This window comes from Symphalangus syndactylus, chromosome 16 (assembly GCF_028878055.3).
Source record: "Symphalangus syndactylus isolate Jambi chromosome 16, NHGRI_mSymSyn1-v2.1_pri, whole genome shotgun sequence".
In the NCBI taxonomy this organism is placed as follows: Eukaryota; Metazoa; Chordata; class Mammalia; order Primates; family Hylobatidae; genus Symphalangus; species Symphalangus syndactylus.
The window spans coordinates 55,175,882-55,203,672 of NC_072438.2; the positions used below are offsets into that span (position 1 = coordinate 55,175,882).

The 27,791-nt window shown below is 37.5% G+C and overlaps 1 protein-coding gene across 10 annotated transcripts in view; it reads right to left on the bottom strand.

The window, feature by feature from the left end:
• The window catches only part of FRYL (FRY like transcription coactivator), a 285,245-nt gene that overhangs the window by 52,203 nt on the left and 205,251 nt on the right, over positions 1-27,791 (bottom strand). For all 10 annotated transcript variants that reach the window (XM_055246240.2, XM_055246238.2, XM_055246241.2 and 7 more), the window contains 16 exons: positions 27,543-27,600; positions 25,172-25,263; positions 21,610-21,782; positions 19,572-19,732; positions 18,973-19,083; positions 17,984-18,138; positions 16,921-17,020; positions 15,509-15,677; positions 11,531-11,790; positions 11,056-11,196; positions 7,035-7,203; positions 4,721-4,805; positions 3,822-3,934; positions 2,721-2,871; positions 1,941-2,044; positions 837-1,022 (listed from right to left, as the gene is read on the bottom strand). In XM_055246240.2, coding sequence (XP_055102215.1) covers positions 837-1,022; positions 1,941-2,044; positions 2,721-2,871; positions 3,822-3,934; positions 4,721-4,805; positions 7,035-7,203; positions 11,056-11,196; positions 11,531-11,790; positions 15,509-15,677; positions 16,921-17,020; positions 17,984-18,138; positions 18,973-19,083; positions 19,572-19,732; positions 21,610-21,782; positions 25,172-25,263; positions 27,543-27,600 — 2,228 coding nt within the window. The remainder of the gene's footprint in view (positions 1-836; positions 1,023-1,940; positions 2,045-2,720; positions 2,872-3,821; positions 3,935-4,720; positions 4,806-7,034; positions 7,204-11,055; positions 11,197-11,530; positions 11,791-15,508; positions 15,678-16,920; positions 17,021-17,983; positions 18,139-18,972; positions 19,084-19,571; positions 19,733-21,609; positions 21,783-25,171; positions 25,264-27,542; positions 27,601-27,791) is intronic.

The window sequence follows — 27,791 nt, forward strand, 5'->3', positions numbered from 1 at the left end:
TTGGTAAGAGAAGCCTTAAAAACAAACAAGCTATGGAATTTTGAATACTGGTGCCTTAATATAAAAAGGCAGTAAACTTCATCCCATTTTTCTTTTAATCATAGTTTTAAAAGGCTAACAAGTTTCCTAATAATTGTTTAACTATAGGATTTTAAATAAATAACAGGGTTTTAACTAACTTTAAAACTGATGAACCCTGTATCTGACACTGTATGATTAGAAAAAAAAAGGTAATTTTATTTCAATTTTGAAAAAAAAGTTTCTAGATCACCTGTTATTAGCCTGATGGTACTGATGAATGAAAGAAATGTTAGTTATAGGATATAAGAAAATATACCTTAAAAGTAAAAAAAAAAAAAAAAAATTAACATCGACAGTGAAATAAACCATATTAAGTCTCATTAATTTGGACTTCACTACTTCAAAATATATGTTTTTAATGCAGTAAATATAATTATGCGAATAACAACGTTTAAAATGCTTTACTTTATCAGTTTTCAGATCCTGCAAATAACAGGAATCTAATACAAGCTCCACATCTTTTTTGTAATTCGTCCTCAATAAATTAAGCACTGTTTCATTATGTCTTCAACTTACATATTCCTAAGTTAAATCTTGTGTGATAAAGATCGTTCGAGGTAATGCAGACTCAAATATTTTAAATTTAATCCCTTCTTTTATTAGTATATAACTTAAATGGTACTTAAAATCATACAACTACATTTTTAAAATGTTCTCTAGTATTTCAACTTTTATTCAGTTGACTTTCTCTAATGCAGGATTCCAAATTAATAAAGTATAATTCTACTTTCAAATTGTACTTTTAAAGCAAATACCTGTGAAATTATAATCTAAGTGTGCAACTTGTTTGACTGTAAGCACCCTGGGCTCATTAAACTCCTTGTTCCTGAGAAGGACAGAAGCAACAGTTCGGATGTTACTATTGGGTCCCATTACTATTAATAAGTGCAGAAGCAGGCGTTTACAATGTTCATACACCTCAGGGTGGCAGTGGTCAAACCCTAAAAAGGATAGTAGAGAAACATTATCAATAAAGAGAAATAATGAGTATTCTTACTACCAAACTCACATTTTGAAGAAAAGGAGAAATTATATGAAAGATTTCATGGAAGGTGACATATTATATGGTTTTTTATTGCCCTAGAGTTCTTAGATACGTTTACAATAGCCTCCTGTCTTATAGTACTAGGGAGACTCAAGATAAGTTAAATGTGTTTCACGTCTAAAATTTAGTGATCTCTTAAAAATTATTTCTGTTACATAACATAAAAAAAATTCATGGAAATGATTTTTTTTTTTAAGGCAGGTTTTTTTGTGTGCTTAGCACGTAACAGAAAGTACATGATTAAATGAAGGAATGATGTAATACACCAACAATAAGTGTGCACATCAGGAAAACTTATAAGGAGATGGCTATCTGGACTTGCTTCAGGAAGCCAATCCTACAAGCATCAAATGTATTATAGATATGATAGATCCCACATGTTTGCTACAGAAGGCACAATGGAGTTTCAGGTTTAATAATGAGGCTATCCAACAACCCAATTCTTTTGGGAAATACTTAGAACCTATCTCAACTTTTCATTCACCCTGAAAGTTTCCAATCCCAGAGGTAAGTTAATTTGACTCTTGCCACAGCCACAGAATTTTTCCTTGGTATAGTATATGTGTGTTTGTGTGTGGGCAGGCAAGGCCATAACATAGGAATAGGAATGGGGGTAACAGACATGTTTGTTTGTGGTTAGAAGAGGGGCCAGAAATAACTCCCCAAGAGACCAGAGGAATCATAGTGAAAGTGTCATGGAAATAACATAAAAATGACGGGAAACAGAAACACGTAAAAACTGTCATAAAACCATACTGCTTTTAAATTATCATAAAAATATAAGATGAAAGAATTAGAACCAAATATTTGTTACCTATAAAAATTGCATGAAGAAGAAGATGGAGGTAGCTTCCCCATTCCACCTTCACACTATGATCAATGATGAGATCAGTCAAAAGGATCACTGCTATGTTACACCTATGACAAATAAGAGTTTCATTAACGTTTTACTAGATCTCAGTAAACCTAGAGAGAATTTGGTACAAAATTACTCGAAGACTTTAATATCACATTTCATGGAAAAATACAACTTATCAAGGAAAAAGGAGGAAAAACAAATACAGCTGAAGAAAACGTTAACGATTAAGTTAAAGAGATGGAACAGAACATAAGGGCTAAGGGCTCCTTGAACTCAGAAGCCACATTTTCTTCATCTTTCAACCTTGAGACTTAGCACACTGCTTGCCACAGTAGGTGTTCAATACATGTTTGGTGCATTAACACATTTTGAAAGAATGCAGTAATTGCTCTATTGTGATTTTGCTAAGTAGAATTCAATTTAACTCGATGCAAAATAATAGTGCCTACCATAGGAAAGCCGTATTTTTCAGATGTAGTAACTGGGTCCCAGAAAGGTCAAGTAACTATGCCAGACACCCAGAAAAGCAGCAGAATTAGATTTAATAATATTAATTTTATAAAGTTAGAATTCTGAGTTTTTTAGATTTCTTAGAATCTAAACACATTGATCTGTGTTGCAGTATCTCCATAAAGAAGATTGCTTTTATTCTGTGTTGTCAGATAGCACAAAGAAAGCCGACAGTGTTCAGCAGCAACTTGGTGCATATGTAAAAGGAATGACGCTGTAGTCCACCTGTGAAGAGGTAATCCAGGTGATGACGTTTCAGGCACGTAATCCACCAGTGGTGACCAGCAGCCTCCAGCTGGTGGGAAGGGCAGTGGCTCTCCTTGGTTATGCTCCATCACTTTCAGTCGCCAATTAGAATAAAGTGGCATTGAATCACCTATCAAGATAAAATGATCTCATTTTCTTCACCATCTAATTTCTGCCAATATAAGCAAACTCTAGTAAGATCCCAACTATTTATATAGTATTGGAAAGTGATAAAAAAAATTTCCCACTATTTCAACATATGTTTGCTAGGAAAATCTAGGCACAAATATTATCAAATTAAGCAAACCAGGGAGAGGGAGAGAGAAAGAGATTAATTTAGGTTCCACCCTGTACGTCAAAGCAAAACTATATTAGCACTTCATCATGATTCCATCAATGATGTCCAAGCCAGGAGATCACATTATTGGTGAAGCTGCCTTGTAACAAAGGGCCTTCTGGTAGGTCCTGAGATAGGGCCAACACAGCTCCATCTTGAAAGGAACTCTGCTCTACCACAGTGGGGCTGCGGGGTGCAATAAAAAATGTCAGGAAATGTGAATTCTGTGTGACGTGGGTAAGTCACTTAACCTCTCTGGACCTCAGTTCCATCATGTGCAAAATGAGGAGATTGGACCAGATCATCTTCAGTGTCCCTTCCCAGTCTGAAAGCCTGTGCTTCTATGATACCCTACCTTAACATTATAGTGAAACTTGGGTAGATTATTCACTTTGCAATTGTCAAGGGAGAATCTTTTTAGGAAAATGTGAATCCATGCAGAAGGAGCAATCCTGCTAAAAAAATCAGCCTGTTTCCAGTATTTGTTCTACGATGCTTCCTGAGAACCAGTTCTTATGTTCCTTGTGATTTATCTATAGGAAACCTGTGCTTTAAAAAAAATTTCACCCAATTACGTTGCTTCTTAAAATCAAGATGTTTCAGATTATGTTGGAACACCACTAGTGGCAGTTAAATACGCTTTTTAAAAACAATTTACTGAAAATATATATTTATTAACATTAATGTAATTAACAATACACCTCACCCTTATAGTTATATTAAAAACATTTGTAATTTATTACTTTTTTCTTCTTCATAAGATCCTCCAGAGCTGCTACTGTATCGGGATTCTAGTCTGTGATGTTGCCGATTCAAATGACTGTTTAGTCCACTGTAAATGTCCAGGTGCACATAGCTATGGGAATGATCACTGAAGTTAGTCACAGTTCATGGTGCAATGGTATTTATACTTTATGTTTCACTTTCTATGTTTAAAAAAGGAGGACGGACACCATGGTTCAAGCCTGTAATCCCAGCACTTTGGGAGGCCAAGGCAGGAGGATCATGAGGTCAGGAGATCGAGACCATCCTGGCCAACATGGTGAAACCCCGTCTCTACTAAAATACAAAAAATTAGCCGAGCATGGTGACGTGTGCCTGTGGTCCCAGCTACTCTGGAGGCTGAGGCAGGAGAATTGCTTGAACCTCGGAGGCAGAGGTTGAGCTGAGATTGCACCACTGCACTCTAGTCTGGCAACAGAGCGAGACTCCGTCTCAATAAAAAAAAAAGGACACAGTACACAAAATATTAACAAAAGTTTACTATGACATATATTAATTTCTACCTTATAATCCAAAAGCTTAAACTTTTAATCAATTATTTCTACCTAAAATAATATTCTGGCATATAAAACAGGTGGAGTAAATACCATTCACATAGGTCTAAAACTTTAAGCAATACAAAAAGTGACTTACCATATACCACCTATTTATACATTAGAGCATATTTAAAAATCTAGCAGGCTAGCATCTTTAATGTTGAAACTCTCAATGTGGAAAGTTTCCAGCATGGAAATATATTTTTTTCACTCGAATTTTAACACAGCAACATCCACATTTCAATGCAGAAAATATCATTTATTCTTATGATAACAAGTATCTGTCAAACTGAAAGGCTAATAAAGAACAGAGAAGTACTTACCTCTCTTCAATATTCTCTTTAATGGGCTTATTATCAGGATTGCCATCTGTGGGAGCTACCATTGTATTGCTACTAGAAGTAGTTCCTGTAATCAAAGACAAAGCAGTACTCATGAATCTACAAACCTGGAACAACCCAATAAGAACAAAAGATCTCAAATTATAGATATCAAAACTTAACTAAAATGAGAGCAAAGTCATTTTAAAAAAGGAATGTACTCATAATGACCAAAAGGGAAAGGAGATAAAACAAACAAATTTTTGGATGCTAGAATACAAATGGACAATCAGTAATTAAGTGTTAAGAAGGCTGAATCCAAAGGTGGCGGTGGGTGAAAACCAAGAAGCTTCCATGTTTATGTTGCTGAACTTCCAAAATCTACTTTCTCCAAATCTACTTTCTTGCCTCTTGCAGCTGGGTGGCTGTCTTTACCCACTTCTAGAAGTCTTTTCTGATGAGAGTAAATCAGAAGATTCCTGAACTAGGGCACGCCATGTACTCCTGAAAGAGGAGGCACCTTACAAAGAACAGGGGCATTAAATGAAAATGTACATGCTAAAATTTGAGACTGCACCCTCCCCCCCACATCCTTCTTACCCCACTGGGCTTCCAGAAAGTTTGAAGACTGTGTATATGTGTGTGTATAAACAATCCAAAGGGGGGTGTGTGTGTGTGTGTGTGTGTGTGTGTTCACAGACACACCCTCTGCAGGCAAATGACTAGCAAGAGTTTTCTCTAGGGAATCTGATAAATCTAGGAGAAAAGACCTACAGACGTTGGCATCACTGAAATCATGGTACAACAAAGGACACAGTCAACAAGTTCCATATATACTTATAGAACTTATATTTTTTAAATATTCTACTCTTTATGAAAAGACAGATCTAGAATTGGTCGGCTTTTGAGAAAAGTTTTATCAACACAAAACAGCAATGTAGAGAAAATGAGGACTTCTGCTGGGAGAAAACTTTATAACTGTATCAGATACGAAACAACAGTCCAACCATGAAACACTGAATAGGACGCTACTTTAAAAAATTATAATTAAATGAAACTTTGGAATTAAAAACATTCTAGCCGATATGAAAAATTAATAGAAGCATTATTAAACATCTCCTAGAAAATACAACAAAAGGACTAAGTGATGAAAATGGATGGTAAAAAATAAATTATAAAGAGATAATTTAAAATATTTCTAGTTTTACAGATAATGTTGTTATTAGCATGCTGAAAACACTTAAAGTAAACTGAGTAACAGAGAGTTTAACAGAAATTTCATCTACAGTAGCCTTTTTACTATTTTGAATTTCATTGGATGTTCTTCTATTAGGAACATAGTTTCTTCATACTCAAAATATTATAATAATTTTAATATATGCACATACATATAAGCATATATATATATATACTCACTTGATTGGATATGATGTATAATATATTCCCAAATAATTATAATGTGAAATTACACAAATAATTTCAACATAAAAGCATTTTCTAAATTTAACATGATAATTATACTCATTAAAAAACGCATGTGTTGGTCAGGCACGGTGGCTCATGCCTGTAGTCCAAGTACTTTGGGAGGCCAAAGGGGGCGGATCATGAGGTCAAGAGACTGAGATTATCCTGGCCAACATGGTGAAACCCCATCTCTACTAAAAATACAAAAATTAGCTGGGCATAATGGCGCACACCTATAATCCCAGCTACTCGAGAGGCTGAGGCAGGAGAATCGCTTGAACCCGGGAGGTGGAGGGTGCAGTGAGCCGAGATCGCGCCACTGCACTCTAGCCTGGTGACAAAGCAAGACTCTGTCTCAAAAAAAACCTAAAGTGTAATAATAAAAAACATTTCGATATCTTGTTCATCATGGATTTTTTCCATTCTAATGTTTTAAAATCATTGCATTAAAATATTATTTATCTTGAAAAAAAAGTATGTGTTACATAGGGAATATATAAATTTATATTCCATCTCTGAATAAGTGTGTAAATATTAATAATACATTGTCAAATTGCTTTCTCATGAGGATTTACAAAGTCTTATCAAATTAATTACCAAACACAACTCACATTTGCTTTCATTTTCTCAACAATAACATTTAAAGACACAATAAACTCTTGTTTAACAATTATGTTAAGCTTCTCTTTCAATACTGAGGAAGATCTGTCTTTTTCTTTAAATAAATTGTATTGTATACATCTGAGATTCATAACATGTTATGGGACACAGAGACCCTAAAATGGTTACCATAGTGAAGCAGATGAAGACGTCTATCATCTCACACAGCAATCAGTTTTAACAAATTTCTCACCTGAGGTGACAGAAGGGATTTTATAGCTGGAAGTGATGCGGTAATACGGGGGATTATCCATGTGAGTGACCCCTGAACTGACAGGATCGGTCAGCTGAAGCTCACTCACCAGCTCTTCTAGCAACTGCATTGTTTTATCTCTACCTAAATATACAATGACCTTCTTCACCTGTCACAAAAGAAATCGTTCAGAAAAGAAAAAGCAAAGTTTTTATCTCATTAATTTCTCCTGAGACAAATTTTAACAGAGTAAGTTCAACTTTAAGTGGTAGATGAATAAACACAATCTAAATCAAAATTGGCACTGATCAACAATAAGACATTAATCAGCCTTATCAATACTGTCCTCCCTCTGACTCTCAACATTAGATCTAATTAGGATGAACCAAATATGTTTAGTGGTTTCCACTTTATGCACTTTCTTTACTTTAAAAAAAACCAAAAAAAATGCTTTTCTGTAAAAATTTCTCTTTTAATGGAAACACAGGTAATAACATCCTAAGATTTTCCTCTGATTTTTAGTTAGCCAGCCTCCAAACCCAGGGTTTATCTTTTATTCTGCCTTCCCCATTCCCTATAGTCAACCAGAGTGGTCATTAAGAGCAAGGAACTAGAACTAAATTAGAACTCAAACTACATTGCCTGGTTTGGAATGTGGATATACCACTTGCTAACTCTATCATTGGAAAGTTACTCTCAGTTTTCTCATCTGCAAAATGGGGGTAGTAGCCAGGCGCGGTGGCTCACGCTTGTAATCCCAGCACTTTGGGAGGCCGAGGCGGGCGGATCACGAGGTCAGGAGATCGAGACCACGGTGAAACCCCGTCTCTACTAAAAATACAAAAAATTAGCCGGGCGTGGTGGTGGGCGCCTGTAGTCCCAGCCACTCGGCGAGGCTGAGGCAGGAGAATGGCGTGAACCTGGGAGGCGGAGCTTGCAGTGAGCCGAGATTGCGCCACTGCACTCCAGCCTGGGTGACAGAGCGAGACTCTGTCTCAAAAAAAAAAAAAAAAAAAAAAGAAAATGGTCCTACTTCATATAGCTGTTAGGAAGATTAAATGAGTTAAGGTTTATAATGCACTTTAAAAATGGCTAGTAACACAGTATAAGTAAGTAGAAAAACTTTTTAGTAGTACATACGTATCTATTTAGTAATGCGTATTACTGAAATAACTTCATAACTGATCAGCCTATCTCTTTTTCTCCCTACTTTAATCCTTACTACTCAAAATGTGATCCTAGCAAGGCAGGCATCATCATTTGGAGTTTGCTAGAAATAGAGAATCTCAGGCCCACCCCACCTCCAGAATCAGAATGATTCATATTTTTACAGACATACGAAAAGCCCTGCTTTATATGACCCCTGGATGAATCTTAAAACATGATTTATTATATCCCAACCAAATTTTTTTTTTTTTGAGACGGAGTCTCGCTCTGTCACCCAGGCTAGAGTGCAGTGGCACCATTGTAGCTCACTGCCACCTCTGTCTCCCCAGTTCAAGCAATTCTCCCTGCCTCAGCCTCTGAGTAGCTGGGATTATAGGTGCCTGCGGCCACACCCAGCTAATTTTCGTAGTTTTAGTAGAGATGGAGTTTCATCATGTTGGCCAGGCTGGTCTCGAACTCCTGACCTCAGGTGATCCTCCTGCCTTGGCCTCCCAAAGAGCTGGGATTACAGGTGTGAGCCACAGCACTAGGCCAAAACCCTTATCATGGTTACCCAGTGATAACCTTCTATGTATGGCTCTTTACTCCAACCAGTGTGCACTACTTGCTAATTCTATTTTCAGATTCGATCTCCTCTGAGCATGCTGTGTGCATTCCTGCCTCTGTGGGTTCCTTCTGCCTGACTGTGGATCTCCGAGTTGACACTCCCAACCCTAATCCTATCAAGTCTTCAAGCCCCATCCCCCATCTTAACTTTACTCCTTTCTCCATGAAGCTTTTACTGACTTCACAATCAGATCTGGGTTGGAATTCCCGATCTATTAAGGGACAGAGTGAGACCTTGAGGAAATTACCGTTCTCTCTGCCTTGCTTTTTCCTCTGTAAAACTGCAGTGATCTACCAAACTCATAGATTCTGAGAAATAAATAATGTGGATGAAGTGCTTTTACCATGCCTATAATAAGCACCCATAATAAGTGCTTAAAAAATAATAACCAATAAATTATGATTGACATTTAAAAAATGGCTCCTTTTAAATTCCTGGAAAATGGTTATTCCCCAAATTTTCATTTGGCCTCTTAAAAGTATAATCCCATGCTTTTTCTAGTTCCGGCTCTAACTCCCCCATTCATTCATCCAATTAATGGGCACCTTCTATGTGCCAGGCACTACTAAACGGAAATTTAGCGGTGAATCAAATAGACAAAAACTACCATTCTTAAGGAGCTTACAATCTACTGGTTGATGCGAAATTAATGAGGTAAATAGGTAAAATATATCATGTGTTTGGTGATGATTAAGTGCCAGAAAGATCAATGAAGAAGGGAAAGGAAATGGAGTGTGCATGTGGAGGTGGTGCATTTGCAGTTTTAGACAGGATGGGCAGCAGAAGTCCCAGTGGGCACCGCCACCTGAAGGAGGACCTGAAAGAGGTGAGCAGTGAGTAACGTGGCTAACTGGGGAAGAGAAGGCAAGTGAGTGTGAGGGCCCCGAGGAGGGAACGCCTGGTGAGAGAGCTGGAAGCAAAGGGGGCCAGCGCAGCTGAAGGGTGGGAGCACCAGAGAGAATATAGGAGACACAGTCAGAAAGGTAACGTAGGGTAACGTTGTCTTGTACCATACACCTACAGTTCTCTAAGCACTTCTCAAAGGCACTACGCCTGTGGTTACATCTTGGCAATGATGCTTTCAGTGACCAAGTGAACTTGCGGAATGCTGAGTAAAGCAAAGCTATCAAGCGGTTTGTTTAAAATAGAATCTGTAGAACTTTTATTTATTTATTTTTATTTTATTTTTGAGATGGAGTCTCGCTCTGCTGCCGAGGCTGGGGTGCAGGGGCGCAATCTTGGCTCACTGCAACCTCTGCCTCCCGGGCTCAAGCAATTATCCTGCCTCAGCCTCCTGAGTAGCTGGGATTACAGGCATGCGCCACCACACTCGGCTAATTTTTGGATTTTTAGTAGAGATGGGGTTTTACCATGTTGGCCAGGCTGGCCTCGGACTCCTGACCTCAGGTGATCCGCCCGCCTCGGCCTCCCAAAGTGCTGGGATTATAGGCATGAGCCACTGTGCCTGGCCTGTAAGAACTTTTAGATAACATTCTGTAGGACTAGTCTTCCGTGGACCACACTTTTGGGGGATGCTGCCACGGGATAGATATCTGTATCTGCATCTACAAAGACATGTGTGCATGTGTGTCCATTTAACCCTCAGGTTTGATAGTTTCATATCAAATGTGTCCTCTTGACTTGGGCAGAGCTGGATGTTCCTTTCTCCCCTGGAAGGCAAAGATGTTATCTTCTTCGTTTCATATCTCTTACCGTGCTTTCCCTTGCTTCCAGCAGCCTGAAGGACAATCCTACAGGCACTGAGCTCTCACTCACCATCCTGTTCTCATATCTAAATGCCAGCTCTGCCTAGCAGAAATTAGAAACATCCCCAATGTGTGGTTTCAGCTTCAATATCACTTTCTCTCAAGTGTCATCTTGAATCCTTCCAGACAGCTGTGGTTCCTAGGTTTTTTACTCTCAGAACTCTGCAATTTTTTTATAGCCTTTATCACATTATACTTTATTAGCTTACAGATTTATTCATTAAATAAATCAGATGTAGCTTCAACAAATAAATTCTGTATTACCCATCAGATTGTAATGCCCAGAAGAGCACCTGGCCTGCCATGACGGATAACATTTGCTGACTGAATCAGTGAAAAATCCATGTGCTATTTCCTGACTGTCTTCATCCTGGCCCTTGCCTTGCCTCTCCTGGGCAACTGCTGCCCATACTCTGACATCATAAGATACTAGTAAATATATATATATATATATTAAAGTTAAATGAACTTGAATACATACGTAAGGCAAGAGGCTTGGTTCGCTATTCACCCCACAAATGCTGATCAAAAAGTGCAAAATTATTTTCAGGTTTTTGGGCCAGCCATCTGCAAGTGTGGTCCACACATTCTCCACCTCCGACCAGGCCAGTTCATCGCCATACTAGATGCAATATGCACAAAAGATACTTCAATCATGACTGCCTATTATAAAAACCAAACTTGTCATACCATGAAATATTAAAAAATGTTTTGTACAGATAGCTTTAATCGTTTCCACACTTTACAGGAACAATAATTTCTTTCAACAAATCTAAACATAAATATCATTAATCATATATGGTTTTAGTAAAAAAAATTCATATCTAATGAGTCTTTTTTAAAGAAAGAAATTTGTTTGGTTATCACAGGATTACGGAACCTCTTCACCTGTTTCTAACCACATCTACTCACTCAATAATTCTGTGCAGCAATTATAAATACAAAACTCATTTTACCTTTGCTGTCATATACATCAGATTGTTCAAAACCATTGCGGTGGCTTGTGGAGATCCCCATCCTTCTCCCCGTAACCAGCGCCTACTAGTCACCATAAGTTCTCGGTCTTTTAAGGAATCATCTTCATCTTCATCATGTCGCCTTGCTGTGGGAAGAGGTTTTAAGTCCACCAGCTCGATGTTGTTCATCCATGGTAGCAAGTAGTGCAGCATCACCTGCCGCCCAGCAGGGTGAGCTGTCTGGATTCTCTGGCTTATCTCTGAAATTGAAAACAAGTCAAAGATAACTGATGTAATTTCGGCTTCCTCTGACCCGTAATTAATTCCAACAGATTTCAGAAGCCAGATTTTATTCATTTTACTCATTACACTTAACAATTACGAGTATTGTTTTTCCTTTTAGTGAATTTCACCTCAATGACATCATAAAATTAACAGCTAACATAAATCACATACATTTTATACAAAATACTTTTGGCAGTTAAAATAAATGTTTGTGCACTGTTGGTGGCACTGTAAAATGGTGCATACTTTCTGGGAAACAGTATGATGGTTCCTCAAAAAAATAAAAATAGAACTATCATATGATCCAGCAACCCCACTTCTGAGTATACATTCAAAAGAATTGAAAGCAGAAACTCAAACAAATATTTGTACATCCATGTTCATAACAGCACAATTCACAATAGCCAAGAGGTAGGTGGAAGCAACCTAAATGTCCATTGACAGATGAATGAATAAACCAAATGTATATACATATAGTGGAATATTATGCACTCTTAAAACAGGGAAAAAAGGAAAGAAATCCTGTCATATGCCACAACAGGGCTGAAGCTGATGACATTATGTTACCTGAAATAAGCCAGTCACAAACAAAAATACTGTATGATTCCACATATATGGAGTACCTAAAGCAGTCAAATCCATAGAAATACAAAGTAGAATTCTGATTACCAGAGCTGGGGGGGCAGAGGGAAAAGGAGGATTGTTGTTTAGAGGGTATAGACTTTCAGTTCTACAGGATGAAAAAGTTCTAGAGGTCTATTTCACAACAATGTGAATACACTAAACAATTCTGGAACTGAACTGTATACTTGAAAATGATTAAGATGGCAAATTTTATGCTTTTTTATCACAATGAACAAAAACATGTAATCAAAAGATAAAAGAACATCGTTATACACAGATTAACTTTAAATTGACCCATTAAGAACCTCACAAATTTTGGTTCTATATAGGGGAGATGCCTATGATGTGCCTGTTACTTTTACATTCAGATCCTTTAATGCTCATGACAAACCTGTGAGGTGGGCGGAGTCAGAGTAATTTGCTGAACAATTACCAAATGGCCAAGATTCAAACCACAAGGACAATTCCAAAGCCCATGAGCCTTTTATACATTGTTTAGTTTCCATAAATCACTATAAACAAGAATCTTCTTTCTCCTTTGCTCCTCTCTTTCCATGCCAGACCCTGTACTTACTCATTAAGAGAAGTGTTTTAGAACTTGGCTCTGGAATTGCACAACCCTGGGTTTGAATCCCACAGATCTACCACATATAGATAGCCTGACCTAGGGCTAACTTATCAACCTCTGATCCTTGCTTTCTTATTCTGTAAAAAGAAAGTAACAAAACTAGCTGCCTCATGAAGTGATTGTGCAAAACCAGTATAATGCCAATGAAGCGCTCAGTCCTGGCATGCAATTATGCTCAACTTTAACCTTCTACAAAGATTCTACCAAGACATCAATTTTATTACTTCTGGTATAAAATAAAAGACATGGAGCTCAGAAAGTAGTTGAATGAAGAGATCCTGACTATGGAAGGAAGAGTCTGTCTGTGGGTGTAGGGGTCAGGGTGGTGGTTTGACTTCTTGGAGAGAGATGAGATGATAGGAGGTGGGGGCCCGAGATGATACCCTAGTAACACTAACACTTAAGATATGGGGCTGGGTGTGGTGGCTCACGCCTGTAATCCTAGTATTTTTAGAGGCTGGGTTGGGAGGATCCCTTGGGCCAGGAGTTGGAGACCAGACTGGGTAACAGCCAGATCCCCTCGCTCCAAAAAAAAAAAAAGCCAGGTGTGGTGCTCAGCTGCATTCCCAGCTACTGGGGAGGTTGAGGGAGGATGATGATGGCTTTGTGGGGGGAAGGGAGGGAGAGAGGAAGAGGGAGGGAGGGAGGGATGGAGAGAGGGAGAGAGGGAGAGGGAGAGTGGGGGAGCGGGGAGAGGGAGAGAGAGAGACTCTGTCTCAAAAATAAAAAAAAGAAAAAAAGGGAAGAAAGGCAAGAATCTACCGAGAGACAGAAAAGGAATATTCAAGGGTAAAAGAAAAAGCAGGAAATATTAAGTTTTTGGAAATTAAGCGAGGTCAGAGCTTAAAGAAATATAAGATGGCTAACACCAATTGCTGTGGAAAGTGGCAAACAGACTGAAGACTATTAGCCAGTGACTAGACTGAGCACTTGGAAGGTACCTGGTGAGGCTACAGAAAGGAAATTGACACTAGTGGAGTGCGAAGGCCATCTGTGAAGATCTAAAGCATGCAGGAGGACTGAGAATATGGAATAGTGAGTGTATATACTCGAGGCAAGGCACAGGGGTGAGGAAGGGGTTAGGAGCAGGTGTGAAGGAGGGAAAGGATGTGAGGAGCAAGAGGCCTCAGAGCTGACAACATTTAAAGACCACCGCATTGAATCTGGAGAAAGAAGCGATCAGGGCCCTCAAATTTTGAAGTGGCAAAGTTTATGCTGATATGTGTATCTGTGCAGTAAAATTCTGAATGAATATTGTGTTTGTCTTGCCTTAGAAACAGTGAAAGTGAAAATGTAGGTTAGCAATGGAATTTGTCAGGTTGAGAGGCTATGTTTTGGTTTAGAATGAACTATCTTAAGCAAAGGAGTTAAAATTAGCTGATGCTAAGGACAAGAGTGTCTGAAGAGAGAACTGAAGGAAGAATGACAAGGTGGTGGAGGTGTGGGCACGGTCAACACCTGTACCAGCAGACATCCCAGGCGATGACATGACGTTCTGAACATGATCTCTGAGACCCAGCTGGACTCCTCTGCTTTCTGTGCAAAAGCCTCTAGCAGCAGCTCAGCAGCCACAAAATCTGTGTTCATGGTGGCCGCTATTTTGTGTTGATGACCACTCATATGCATCTTGGAAGGGCTGTCAGGGATGTGGGGGTTGGGAAAAAGGAAGGGGCATGCTACCAACTACCCGGGCAAACCAAACAGGTCAACTGCTTTCAAGAACTAAATGTTATGAGAATTTTAAGTTGTTGTTGTTGCTTTTTTCTCCCGCTCAGGTCAATTAGGGATGGGAAATAAACTATTTCTATTGCTAAAATAGGGTGCTGTGCAAAGATCCCAAGCCAGCTAAGTCCACTATCTCTTGAGCCCAAATGAAAGAAAGGACCCACAGCAGAACTCTGCAATCTCCCAGATCCTAGTGTTGGTGCATGGCCAGTACTTAGACTGGAACAAGATCTTGATGTAGGCGACGAACAACATGTGGGAGACTAGAAAGAGTTTTGCTCGAGGCACTGTACCACTTGCTCCTATGGTTAGGGGTTTCACTCACGGAAAACTGCCTATAACTTTATCCCTGCCTATTTTTATTATTAAACATATGCCAATACACAAAATACAATGTATTCAAGAAGTTCTATGTCTACTAAGAAATACTTTTAAGTCACATATGAAAAGTCCTCCCTCTTGTATTTTTTTCTTTTTGATGGAGTAGGGAGTGAAGGCAAGATCAGGTATAAAACCCTATAAGGACGCCATTGATAGAAAAACCTAAATATTGTGACATCAGAATTAAGAGTTTTATTGAAGAAAAAATATTTCCTATGTAAAGACATGTCTGGTTTTGATTTAACCTGTGATTTAATAAATTTATGATTTTCTAAAAATTGTTTTTGAAGAAATGATTGACAAAGAGAAACTACTAACCAGTTCATTGATCATACCTGAGAATATGGCGAGAGTTAGCTCAGGATACGCCCTTGCTAGTTCCTCGGACAACTGATAATATGAAACAGAATAGAGATGTGGTAGAGGAGACAGCTGGCTGAGTACTCCATCTGTTCTCTGAACCTCCAATTTGTGAGCATAGCGAAACATCTTCGGTTCCAGAATCTATAGGAATGTGATTCCATCAACTTAGGTTAAGATTGTATGGGTTCTCTAAAGTTTAACTATAATTTTATAATTTTTAAAAAAACTCTTCTCCCCAGCTGAGTGGACTGGCTTATGCCTGTAATCTCAACACTTTGGAAGGCAGAGGTGGGAGGATCACTTGAGGCCAGGAGTTCGAGACTAGCCTGGCCAACACAGCAGGACCTCATCTCTACAAAAACACTAAAAAATTAGCCAGATGTGGTGGTGTGTGCCTGTGGTCCCAGCTACTCAGGAGGCTGAGGTTGGAGGATCACTTGAGCTCAGGAAGTAGAGGCTGCAGTGAGCCACGACTGTGCCACTGTACTCTAGCCTGGGTGACAGAGTGAGACCCTATCTCAAAAACAAAATGAAACAAAACAAACAAAAACCCTTTCTCACTAAAAGAATTTACATTCCTGTATTTAATGCCAATGATCCAGGTTAGTAACACAGTCTGAAAATAACTCCAGTAACTTAATATACAATTACTTGAAAAAGATTCACCACTTTTCTCGCACAAAAATATGGTAGTACAATATATGTATAAGTGAAAAAAAAGCCCTTCAAGGAGAACCTTTTGACATTACACTATTTAAAGAGCTGTACTGCTGAACTTCCCTCTTAATTAACAAAGGCATTAGGGTATAATTCCTAAGATGAATCTACTGGCATCAGAACCACTTCAGAGCCTTTGGAAAAAGCATCTACTTGAATCCTATTCTTAGCCCTTGGTTAAGATGGAAGAATCTTGCCCTATTACGAATTAGTTAAGTATTGTATACTAATAATATATCTGTGTTTGGTAAGTTAACTTTCTAAGTTATTTCTCCTCAACCTAATAAAGAAAATTTACATGAGATATGATAAAAAGAGCTAATTATTTTTCACATGGCTCTCCAAAAAAATTTGGACACACATTGTTCTCATCTGCTCAGAAATACTTACATGGACACATATTTATAAGTACCTTCATACACATACACACACATGATCATAAATAATCCTTCTACAATACACTTAGGAATAGTTTGCATTATTTATAAATTTAAATATCTATATTATCTTTGTCTTATATTTCTAATAATAATTAGGCCTTGATACCATAACTTCTTTACTATAAATAAAGCTAAATACTATTATCAGTATGCTTTAATAGCAAGACTAAGTTATTGGGCTTCATTAAATCCTGAGTAAAAAAATGTTTAAATTCACGTTTACAAACCTGTAAAAGTTGCATAGCAACTTCATAGATACTTCTAGAAGAATCAGCTGCTTTAAACAGTATCAGATTTAGAAGCATCACTGTGTCACACTGATAATCCCTAGGAATAAATTTTACATATTAAGTAAAACAATGTTTAGAGGCTTTTGCACCATTTAATAAATATGATATGCAAAGGGCAAGGCTTATAGGCACCTATCTTCTAAGCCTATGAGGGGACTTGGTTTTTTCAAGGCAATAGGTACAACAACAGATGCATGGTGGTAATTGTTCTTATTTTGGTTAAATTCCATTAGAGCACAGGTGTTCAACCTTTTGGCTTCCCTGGGCCACATTGGAAGAAGAATTGTCTTGTGCCACACATAAAATACACTAAAAACAGTTGATGAACTAAAAAAAAAAAAAAAAAAATTCCATGCATAATTTTTGTAATATCCACCACCACAGTTAAGCAAAAAAGTCCTCACATTCAAGGAGTTAGACACAGCTGCATTTGAGCTTAAGAAAAGAAAATACAGTCAACCCTCTGTGGATCAAAAATATGTGGGAAAGGCCAAGCGCGGCAGGTCATGCCTGAAATCCCAGCACTTTGGGAAGCCCAGGTGAGAGGCCAGGAGTTCAAGACCATCCTGGGCAACATACATAGTGAGACCTTGTCTCTACAAAGAATTTAAAAATTAGCCAGGCATGGTAGTGGGAGCCTACGGTCTTGGCTACTCGGGAGGTTGAGGTGGGAGGATCACTTGAGCCTAGGAGTTTGAGGTTACAGTGAACTATGATCATGCCACTGCACTCCAGCCTGGGTGACAGCGAGACCATGTCTAAAAAAAAAAAAGAAGTATACGGGAGGATTTGCATAGAGTAAATACAAATACTACAGCATTTTATATAGAAGGCTAGAACATCCATGGATTTTGAGATCTGAGAGGGGTCCTGGAACCAATCCCCCACAGATACTGAAGGACAACTAAACTGGTGTCTTCTTATTTTTGAATTCAAAAGAAAAACTTTTCTTTAAGAAAAAACAGAACAAAACAAAACAAAAAACCTGTATCTAAAGTACCTGTTCTGGAAAACATTAGCAATGGCTTTAAAGCAGCCGGCTGCCACCCTCCCGGAGCCCGTGTAGCAGCGGTCCACAGCCCAGTACATCAGGTTGCTCTGATCAGGGTTCAGCTCCAGTAACAACGTAATTGCTTCACAGCCCAGCTGATGAACCTAGGTAAAGGTTGCGAAATTGCCCAAGAGAGAGAACGTTATATATTTTTTGTCTATTTCCCTACAGTTCTTACTAAAGTAATATAGTGCATATATTCATTGTAATTAATAGAAAAATTCCATCTCCTTTTGTTCACCTCTCTCTCATTTTATTCAGCCGCAGAAAAAACCACACAGATGAATTGAATTTGGCCTCTCGCTTTTTACACAAGCCTCTCTAGTATGATTCTGTCTTCCAACAGAGCCCTGAAGGCAGTTAATGAATATGAATAGTGATTAAGTGCTTTCAGAAAAATGAGTCATTAACCTCTCCAATTATTTTTATCAAGCTTTTATTCTTGTTTTTGATAACCCAATGGAAAAATTGTTCTGAGGGGAAAAAATGTAAGTCCTATTTTAAATTGTGAAGTCTGTATATGTACAATATGAAAGTAAGGAAGGCAGAGTGTGGAGGGCAAGGAAGAATGATTAAATGGAAAGTGGTTAAAAAAAGTGAAATGAAACATAGCAAATAACATATTTTTCCCATGCAGCTCAATATGTTCTATGCTAGTATTTTATTTATTGACTTAGAACCCTGTTGAGAGAAACACACCACTGTATTAATCCTATAATATTAAAAGGGAAATGAAAATTATTCAAATTAATGATACGTAAGAATCGGAACGTTTTTACATTATGAGATCCTATTTAACTTTATATCGTATACTTTGCGCATATGATCCTAACCTATCTTATTTTTTAAAAAGACTTGTTTTTAGTGCAACATACATTGACGGCAAATAATACAATGACAACTTTATTATGAACCTTTAAGGAAATTGTCATAATTACCTTTTTGTCCAGAGAATCCAAAATGTTATCCAACCATTTGTACAAATAGCCATCTGATGAAAGTCCTACATTATCTGCAACAGGGCCACAACATAGTACAGCAGACATAGCCTTCAAATAATAATATTAGAATTACATTTAACAAATTTAAGAGGTTAAATGTTGGTTGCTTAATGAGAAGAGGCAAAATACTTATCTAGTCACAATACTTTAATCTTTTTCTTTACAAATTATTCTTTAAAACTGAGAAATTTATTATGAGTAAGTAAATATGATACCAAATTAGACATGGAGTTTGAACAGTACTGGAAGGGAAGATAAAAAGACCAAGAAAAAGTAATTAAGTGAGGAGAAAAAAGGCATTTCTTTCAAGTAATCCTAAGTTCTTTAAGATAATGGTGATCAAATTTGAGTAGATTCTGGACTGTTTTTCATTGTATTTTATGTATTTAAATATAACTCATGGTATAACTTTTGAATATGGCAGAAAAACATATTCTAATACTCTCAGATCCTCTTTTTAATACTAGTGACTGAGAGACATAAAAATATTTAACTCTGCTCTTAAGAAAAAAGAAATCAGGTTTCTAAGTAAATACCTTTAATGCACAGTATTGATGTCTATTAATTTGCATATTTCTATCACTATATCTGTCCAAGGGCGTAAACATGATGCTAAAAGGACCTGCCCAGTGACTGAACAGCATAAATAGACTGTGACGAAGGCTCTGTTGAGGAAAAATACTTCTTCTCTGGTGCACTGCGAATAAAAAAAGATAGAAAACATTTATTTCCATTTCTTTCTGCTTTAACTTTTGTACCAACATGTTATTGAATGTGTGATAGTGTAAAAAAGAAAGCAAAAGTTTTCATTTTAAACTATCAAAAAACTCCACAGTAGCAGGGATCATTTATATATATGCAAATCACAGAAACAAAGTTGCAGTCTGTGTCACCCTGTGCCAGCATTACATGACATAGAGCATCTCTGCAAGCACAAATTCCATGGCAGGCTCAATGGCACATGAAGGCTGGCACAGAGGTGGTGCCAGGAGTCCATTTCTCCCTGGGCTATCACTGGCTATATGGTGAGATTGGCCAAGATTTTAACACAGATGCACCTCTGTATCTTGGTTCACTAGTAAGTAAGGGCTTTGGATGAGGTATGTGTTTTCAAACTTTGTATTTTTTTTTTTTTTTTTTTTTAGCAGGAAAGCTGCCTTTTCCTGCTAAAGGAAGCTTACATGTAATCTCAATATATAAAACAGATAAAAGCGGAGTTGAGGCCTAGTGTCCAAACACATTCTGCTGTTTTCTGCTGATGGCACCAGAGAACATCAGGGCTTTGAGAAACAGCAAAGTTTGAAAACCACTGGTTTAAATGATCTCCAAGGATTTCTTTCACCCGTTTTGAAATTCTGCTATATAATTTCTCTATATCGATCCTTCTTGAAGAAACTCAGCAGTATCACAATAAACCAATGTGGAAGTTGTAAAAAAGTGTTTAATAATAGACTAAACCACATCTTTATATTAGTGAGCTTCAGATCAGAAAATTTTGAAAAAAATATGCTCTTTTCCTTTGACAGTGTCATTTTCCTTTCAAAGATGAAAACAAGGCTCCTACAGTTGAAATTGGCATATGTAATTAAGTGCTTAATGACTCTGTTGTAAAATACAACCCATGTTCTTTAGGCATCCACTGTCTGTATATACTATTCAAAGTAACAATGTGACTTTAATTTTTCAAAGAGAAAAAGAAACATTTATACTGTATGCCAAAGGCTGGTCACATTACTTCCTACAGTTGTAAAGAATTTAACTTTTAAAAATGTAATTGTGTATATTAATCTTCCTGGTATCTAAACCAGTATCTGCCAATATAAAACCTACTTAGTAATTGGAACATATCTGGTAAATCAGTAACACGGTATCCTTCTTACATTTTGTATTTATGGCCTATACTCTTTTCCCATTATTCAAAAGTATCTTCTTAATTTTATTCTCAATTATCATTTGAAACACTGCACTCTGCTTATTGCATCTAAAACAAGGCTGTCTAAAGAGTTTATTCTATTGATTTCTCCAGGTTTTTGTGTCAGTATCCTGATTATTATTGAAATTCTTTTTTTTTTTTTTTTTTTTTTTTTTTTTTTTTTTTGAGACGGAGTCTCGCTCTTTCACCCAGGCTGGAGTGTAGTGGCGCGATCTCGGCTCACTGCAAGCTCCGCCTCCCGGGTTCACGCCATTCTCCTGCCTCAGCCTCTCCGAGTAGCTGGGACTACAGGCGCCCGCCACCACGCCCGGCTAATTTTTTGTATTTTTAGTAGAGACGGGGTTTCACCTTGGTCTCGATCTCCTGACCTCGTGATCCGCCCGCCTCGGCCTCCCAAAGTGCTGGGATTACAAGCGTGAGCCACCGCGCCCGGCCTATTATTGAAATTCTATGCTGGGTTGCTTTTTTATTTCTAATCAGTGGCAATAATTCAAAGGGAAAACAAACTCCAGCCATCCAGGTTATGCTGACATATTTTTCTAGTATGTTCATACGTTACTTTATCAACTTAGATTATTAAACCTCAAGGAAAGAAAAAATACTTAATACTCAATAATGCTTTAAGAAACTGAAAATAATACCTGGAACATTCTGAATAATATTCGCCACTAAGGCACTAAAATGGCATCGTATATCCTTCAGTGTGTCAGAGTCTTTTTCATTTTCTGCTTCCAGGAGTTGTCTAGTTAAATCTACATACTCCAATAAAGTGTTGTTGAGAAAATGTGTTTCATTATCAAGGCCACCACTTGCACTGAAAATATTGAAGAAAACAAAAGATGAAGCAAATGCGACTTTATAATTTAAATAAAAAATTCTTAATACTCAAAATCAGAATAATACGTGTTAATTTTGCATGCTCATGGCAGCATACAACTTAATATGTGAAAATTAAATGAATATGATTTTGCTTACTTTAATATGAAAATAGATGGTGCTTCTTAATCTAGGAACTGCTATTGCAATTTATATTATTCAACTCCATATCTAACTTAAATCAACTCAGTGCTAAATGCTGTTTCCTCTCTGTGAAACACACAGATTTCTAAATAAAGAGACAGGAGGCATATGAAATGGGGAGGATCAGTTTAGAAAAGTAGAAAGAGAAAAGACTAGTTCTATTTATTCACAGCTGCCATGTCTATTCAGATTGTGCCTTCAGCACAATCAAATATCTATTAGTCACTTATTCTCAGTAAGATTCTGGGATAGGTATTATCAGGGATGCAAAAATCTAAGAGAATTCTGGTAAGAATAGGGTAGAGTACTGTTTTAAACCTCTTTCTATACCTATGAAATTGCCTTTAAGAATATCTGCAATGCGCTGGGCCTGGTGGCTCACACCTATAATGCCAGCACTTTGGGAAGCCAAGGTGGGTGGATCACTGAGTCCAAGAGATTGACACCAGCCTGTGCAACATGGTGAAACCCTGTCTCTACAAAAAATACAAAAATTTGCCGGGCATGGTGGTGCACGCCTGTAGTCCCAGCTACTCGGGAGGCTAAAGTGGGAGGATTGTTTGAGCCTGGGAGACCTGTGATCTAGTCACTGCATTCCTGCCTTGGTGACAGAGCAAGAGCCTGTCTCAAGGAAGAAAGATGTATCTGCAATGAGGTTTTCTTTGAGGCAAGGGATCTATGTCTGTGCCTGGAAACCATTGACTGACTGATAGGGGAGTATTTGGTTAGAGTCAGAAGTCCTGGATTCCTGTCTTGTTTCACCAATCATTAAGCATATATCCAGTATCTACCTCAGTGTTTTAGTAAGGATGTAAATGAACTGCTATATATGAAAAGGCCTAGTAAACAATAAGTGCTATATAAATGATTAGCTATTACGTATGCATTTATTTAGGTCAGCTTTTTCTTATTATGTTTGAAAAGTACTTCTAATATATATTATTTTAAAGGTAATTTTTTTTAACTAGTTATGAGTAACTTCAGAATAAATACCCTAAACCCATGAAAACAAGAGTTAGGAGTTGCAATGATACTACAGTATATTAACTATATCAGTCTACAACAATAAATACGTATTGAATGAATCAATATATGACCCTTATTCCTTAAATAAGTGTTTCTCAGGTGTTTTTCAAATTTTTTCCTTTATTCTTTAAATGAGTGTTTTTCAAGCTCTGGATTATGACCTATTAGTGGATAGGAAACTGATTTAGTGGACTACAACCTGTACCAGAATAAAATCTTCAATAATCTAACAAATATTCATTATCTCCTATGTGTCAGGCACATGAAATCCACTAGGTGAACAAAACAAAGCTCCCTGTCTTCTTGGCATTCAGCATTCATTTTTTTCCTTAGCCATGGAAATTTAAAAATCCAGAATAGCAATAACTTTCTATTAATAACTCTTTTAAAAATACTTCAAAACAAAATACACAACTGGGTTCAAAAATCATTATTGCTTAATAGTCATATAGTTTTTGGTAATTTTAAATAGAGAAATATTTTGCGGTCCCCAAAATAGAACCATTCAAAGATTGTTGAACTAATGCTACAATTAAAGCAACCAAAAAAGATTCAGATGTGTATCAGGTTGTTAATTTTTTGCATCAAGCCCGCAAGTTTCAATTTTACTTTTCCTAACTTTAACTCTTATTTTTTGTGGAGGAAAGAAAAGAGAATAGTATTTCTTTTTTGAGACGGAGTTTCGCTCTTCTCACCCAGGCTGGAGTGCAATGGCACTATCTTGGCTCACAGCAACCTCCACCTCCTGGGTTCGAGCGATTCTCCTGCCTCAGCCTCCTGAGTAGCTGAGACCACAGGCACGCATCACCATGCCCAGCTAATTTTTGTAATTTTGGTAGAGATGGGGTTTCGCCATGTTGGCCAGGATAGTCTTGAACTCCTGACCTCAGGTGATCCACCCTCCTCGGCCTCCCAAAGTGCTGAGCCCCTGCACCGGCCAATATTTCTTTTTTTTATTTGCTTTTTATTAGGAAAGAAAAGTAAATCAATGGTTTAAATACTCTGATTAAAAATCTATTTTGAAAGTATTTATCAAAAGCATTCAATGCTATATATGAAAGGTGTTAGGTAAAATAAATAATTGGGAGAAATGCTAAAGGAATAATGCTGTGCAGTTATCATAGTTACTATACTTGTTGGATTATTAATACTTCTTTTTTTCCTTTTTGTTTCAAGACAGAGTCTTGCTCTTTTCCCAGGCTGCAGTGCAGTGGCATGGTCAAGGCTCACCGCAACCTCAATGTCCTGGGCTCAGGTGATCCTTCCACCTCAGCCTTCCAGGTAGCTGGGACTACTGGTGTCTGCCACTATTCCTGGCTGATTGTTTGCGTTTTTTATAGAGACGGGATTTTGCTATGTTGCCTAAGCTGGTCTCCAACCCCTGGGTTCGAGTGATCCACCCATCTCAGCCTCCCAAAATGCTGGGATTACAGGCGTGAGCCACTGCACCTGGTCCATTTTTTTTTCCTTAAGATATCTTTTCAGTGACCTTTTTTGGATATGGTCAGATCTATTATTTCTCTCCTTCAATGGTCAGGTAACACCATTATCCTCCTAAGGAAATAGTTACTTTTCAACATTCAGCTGATGGAATTTTCCTCAAGGGGCTGGGCTTAGTGTGAAGATGCCTTTACTGCGGCAGTATCTCCAGGTTTCATGGTTTCATCTTTGAATGGTGGAAAACAGTTATGAATTATAGTTGTAGATCTCATAATTTTTCCTGGCAGGATAGACAACAAGTTCATTCGAATAAATTTGTAAGCCTTACAATGTTTAGCCTGTGAATATATTATTTTTTCAAGCTTAGAAGAAAAACATCTTTAAAATGAGGTAAGAAACAGGAAAACCTGTGAAGAAAAAGCTACCACTGTCCACTTGCCAAGATAACTAAGTTCCAGCAAATACCAAAATCATAGGAACATCATATCCATTTTTTGCCAGAAGCAATTAAATTCTGGTGGTAGATTTTTCAATACATTTTTAGCTATTGGTCAGTGTATCGAATGCATATTTATTTGTTAAATAATTTTCATAGTGATACATACAGGTTTTCTTGTTGCAGTGGTGCTTTTCTGTTTTTATACATTTCATGAGTGAAAAGAGATTACGTTCTCTAGGATCATTCCAATGTTTTAACAATCTGAATCCAATACTGACCTGTGACTAATGACACCAGCATCTGCCAGCAGTTCAAATATTCGTACCAGTTGTACTCGTAAAATGTCTCGACGCCTGCGTCGTTTCATATTCTGTTCCAAAGATACAAACATATTAATTAAAATCTTGCTGGTGTAACTTGGAAAGAATAATGTGACTGTCTCAGAGAGAGGTTCTGGGCTCACTGAAGTTATTTTGCTTGTACAATGTAGACTGTGGGTACTCTGGTAGCTACTGCCTCAAAGAGGTATGGGTGAACAGTTTGAAATGAATGAGTCAAATAAAGTCACATGACATCTTACATAGTGACAACCCCTGTGTGTCAGGGGAAGTAAAATACTACATTTTTAGGTTATTTGCTAATCAGACAGCTTTGGAATTGAAGCAATGAGTAAACTGTTATCATGGAATAATAAGGAATCCCTAATACCCTCCCAAAAATATGACAGAAGTATAGGGAAAACAATCCTTAAAAGGACTTCAGATTTTGCTCATGCCAGTTTTCTACATAACAATTAATTTTGGCACAAAAAATATAAGCAAATACAAGAAAAACTCCTTTACTCATTATGATATAAATAAGTATGTTTGTATTACTAGGTCCAAAGAACTAGAATAATGCCTAGAATAATAGCTGTAACATTTCAACTTGATTCTGTTTCTAGCAGAAAGTCATGTAAGAGATACCGATCACCTATATCACCTTCTACTATAGCTCATTATTTCATTTGTGATGTAATTTTCATATTACAGAGCAATTAATTTACTAGTCTTTCACTTTCTTGTCCATGACCCAATTTTTCTGCCTTCCAGCTGCATGATAATTTACTAATGACTAATCAATTACATCTACTTTTCTCTCGGCTCTTTCTAAAGTTGACAGCAATTCATCTGAAACAGGATGATTTCTTATCAGTCTTTGAAGATTTCTGTAACTGGTTTTTGCAGTTTGGTTGGCCTGTTTTCATTTTGTCTTCACAGAAACAGTGTGAGTCTAAAGCTCTCCAACTATAACTCACATTCAAGGCACATCACTGCATGTGTTTAATAGCATTCCTTCTGAAATTCAGAAGAATACTGCTATTTTGTTTTGTTTCAATCTCACGTTTCTCTGACAAGTCATCCGGCACTGTAAGCAAACTGATCATTCTGAAACAAAAATCAAATCAATGACAAAATAGGAATACTATCATGACCCTACAGTGCTGAATTAAAGGAGAGTGAGGAATTGCAGATGATGTTTCAAAGTCCCTAAACTGCAGGGATTATCACCATCTCCCTCTCCTGCTTAAATTCCTCAGGGCATCCCCAACATTAACAGCACTGATTCCCAAACAATGTTCTACAGCAGACTCATCTAAGATGCTTTACAAAAACAGACTTGTGGACCCTATTCCAGGGATTCTCATTCAATAGGCCCAGGAGTCTAAAATTTTTAGCAAGCTCCCCAGGTAATTCTCAGATGCCACAGGCATAGGAACTACTGGTCTACTGGTTAATGCTAAAGCTAGTAGTTTTTCATGAGGTATTTCTCATCTTGCTATCCAGCCTAATATTCAATCACTTCCCCCATAATATAATTATACAGAAAAATTTGCAATTTCAAAATTCTTTGTAAAGTTTGCAATTTCAAAATTCTTTGTAAAGTTTGCAAATGCTGTTCTTTGCCTAGAATACCTTTCCCTTGTTTGTCCACTGGGGAACGTGCTTCAAAATTCATCTCAAATATCAGCACTTCATCTATAATGCCTTCCTTATTCTGCAGCCAGAGTCCCAGGCTTTCTTCTCCGTAGTTCTTAGAATCCCTTCTCTATGATTTTATTTGAGTGCGTAATAAATTGTTAGAATTAAGGTTTTCATAACCATCTGTCCCACTGGACCTATAGTTTCTGAAAGTTGCTCAGAACCTGTAGATTTGGGAATCTAGGCTCAGTCTTGTGAAACTACAGCCCATGGGCCAAATCTGGCCCACTGCTACCTGTCGCTGCAAATTTTTTACTGTTTTACTGGCAAACAGCCACACTCCTTTTTTTATGTAGTCTATGAACGCTTTCATGCTACAAAGGCAGGGCTGAGTAGAGACAGTATGGCCTGTAAAGCCGAAAATATTTACCATCCGGTCCTTTGCAGAAAAGGTTTGCCAACTCCAATCTAGACCCTATTTTCTGCCCTCACTTAAGTTAAAGCAATTTTTCATCCATTTTACATAATGGGTTTCTGCATAAGATCTTCTGGGGGGAGGGGAAGTGTCTGCATCTTAAAAAGAAGAATACACTAGATCGTCTTCTTAATTTCTAACTTTTGATATAACATGTAAATATGGCAGAAAAATGAATGTTCACTTAATACAAGGCTGCAGAACACAGCTCACCTCTGGCCTTCTTTCGAGTGCTTCTTTAATTATGGGATGTAATTCCTCTATTAGTTCCCTGGAAGAAAAATGGTACATATTCTATTAATAGCTACACAGATATAATCTGACACATGTAAATATGTAAAAACATGATGTAAACTGACAAGTGTTAATTCAAATCCTACTGTTTTAAACACAATGTCTATTGTTTTATTTTGTTTATAAAATAACACATTATATTATAGACTATTTGGAAACCAGAAAAAA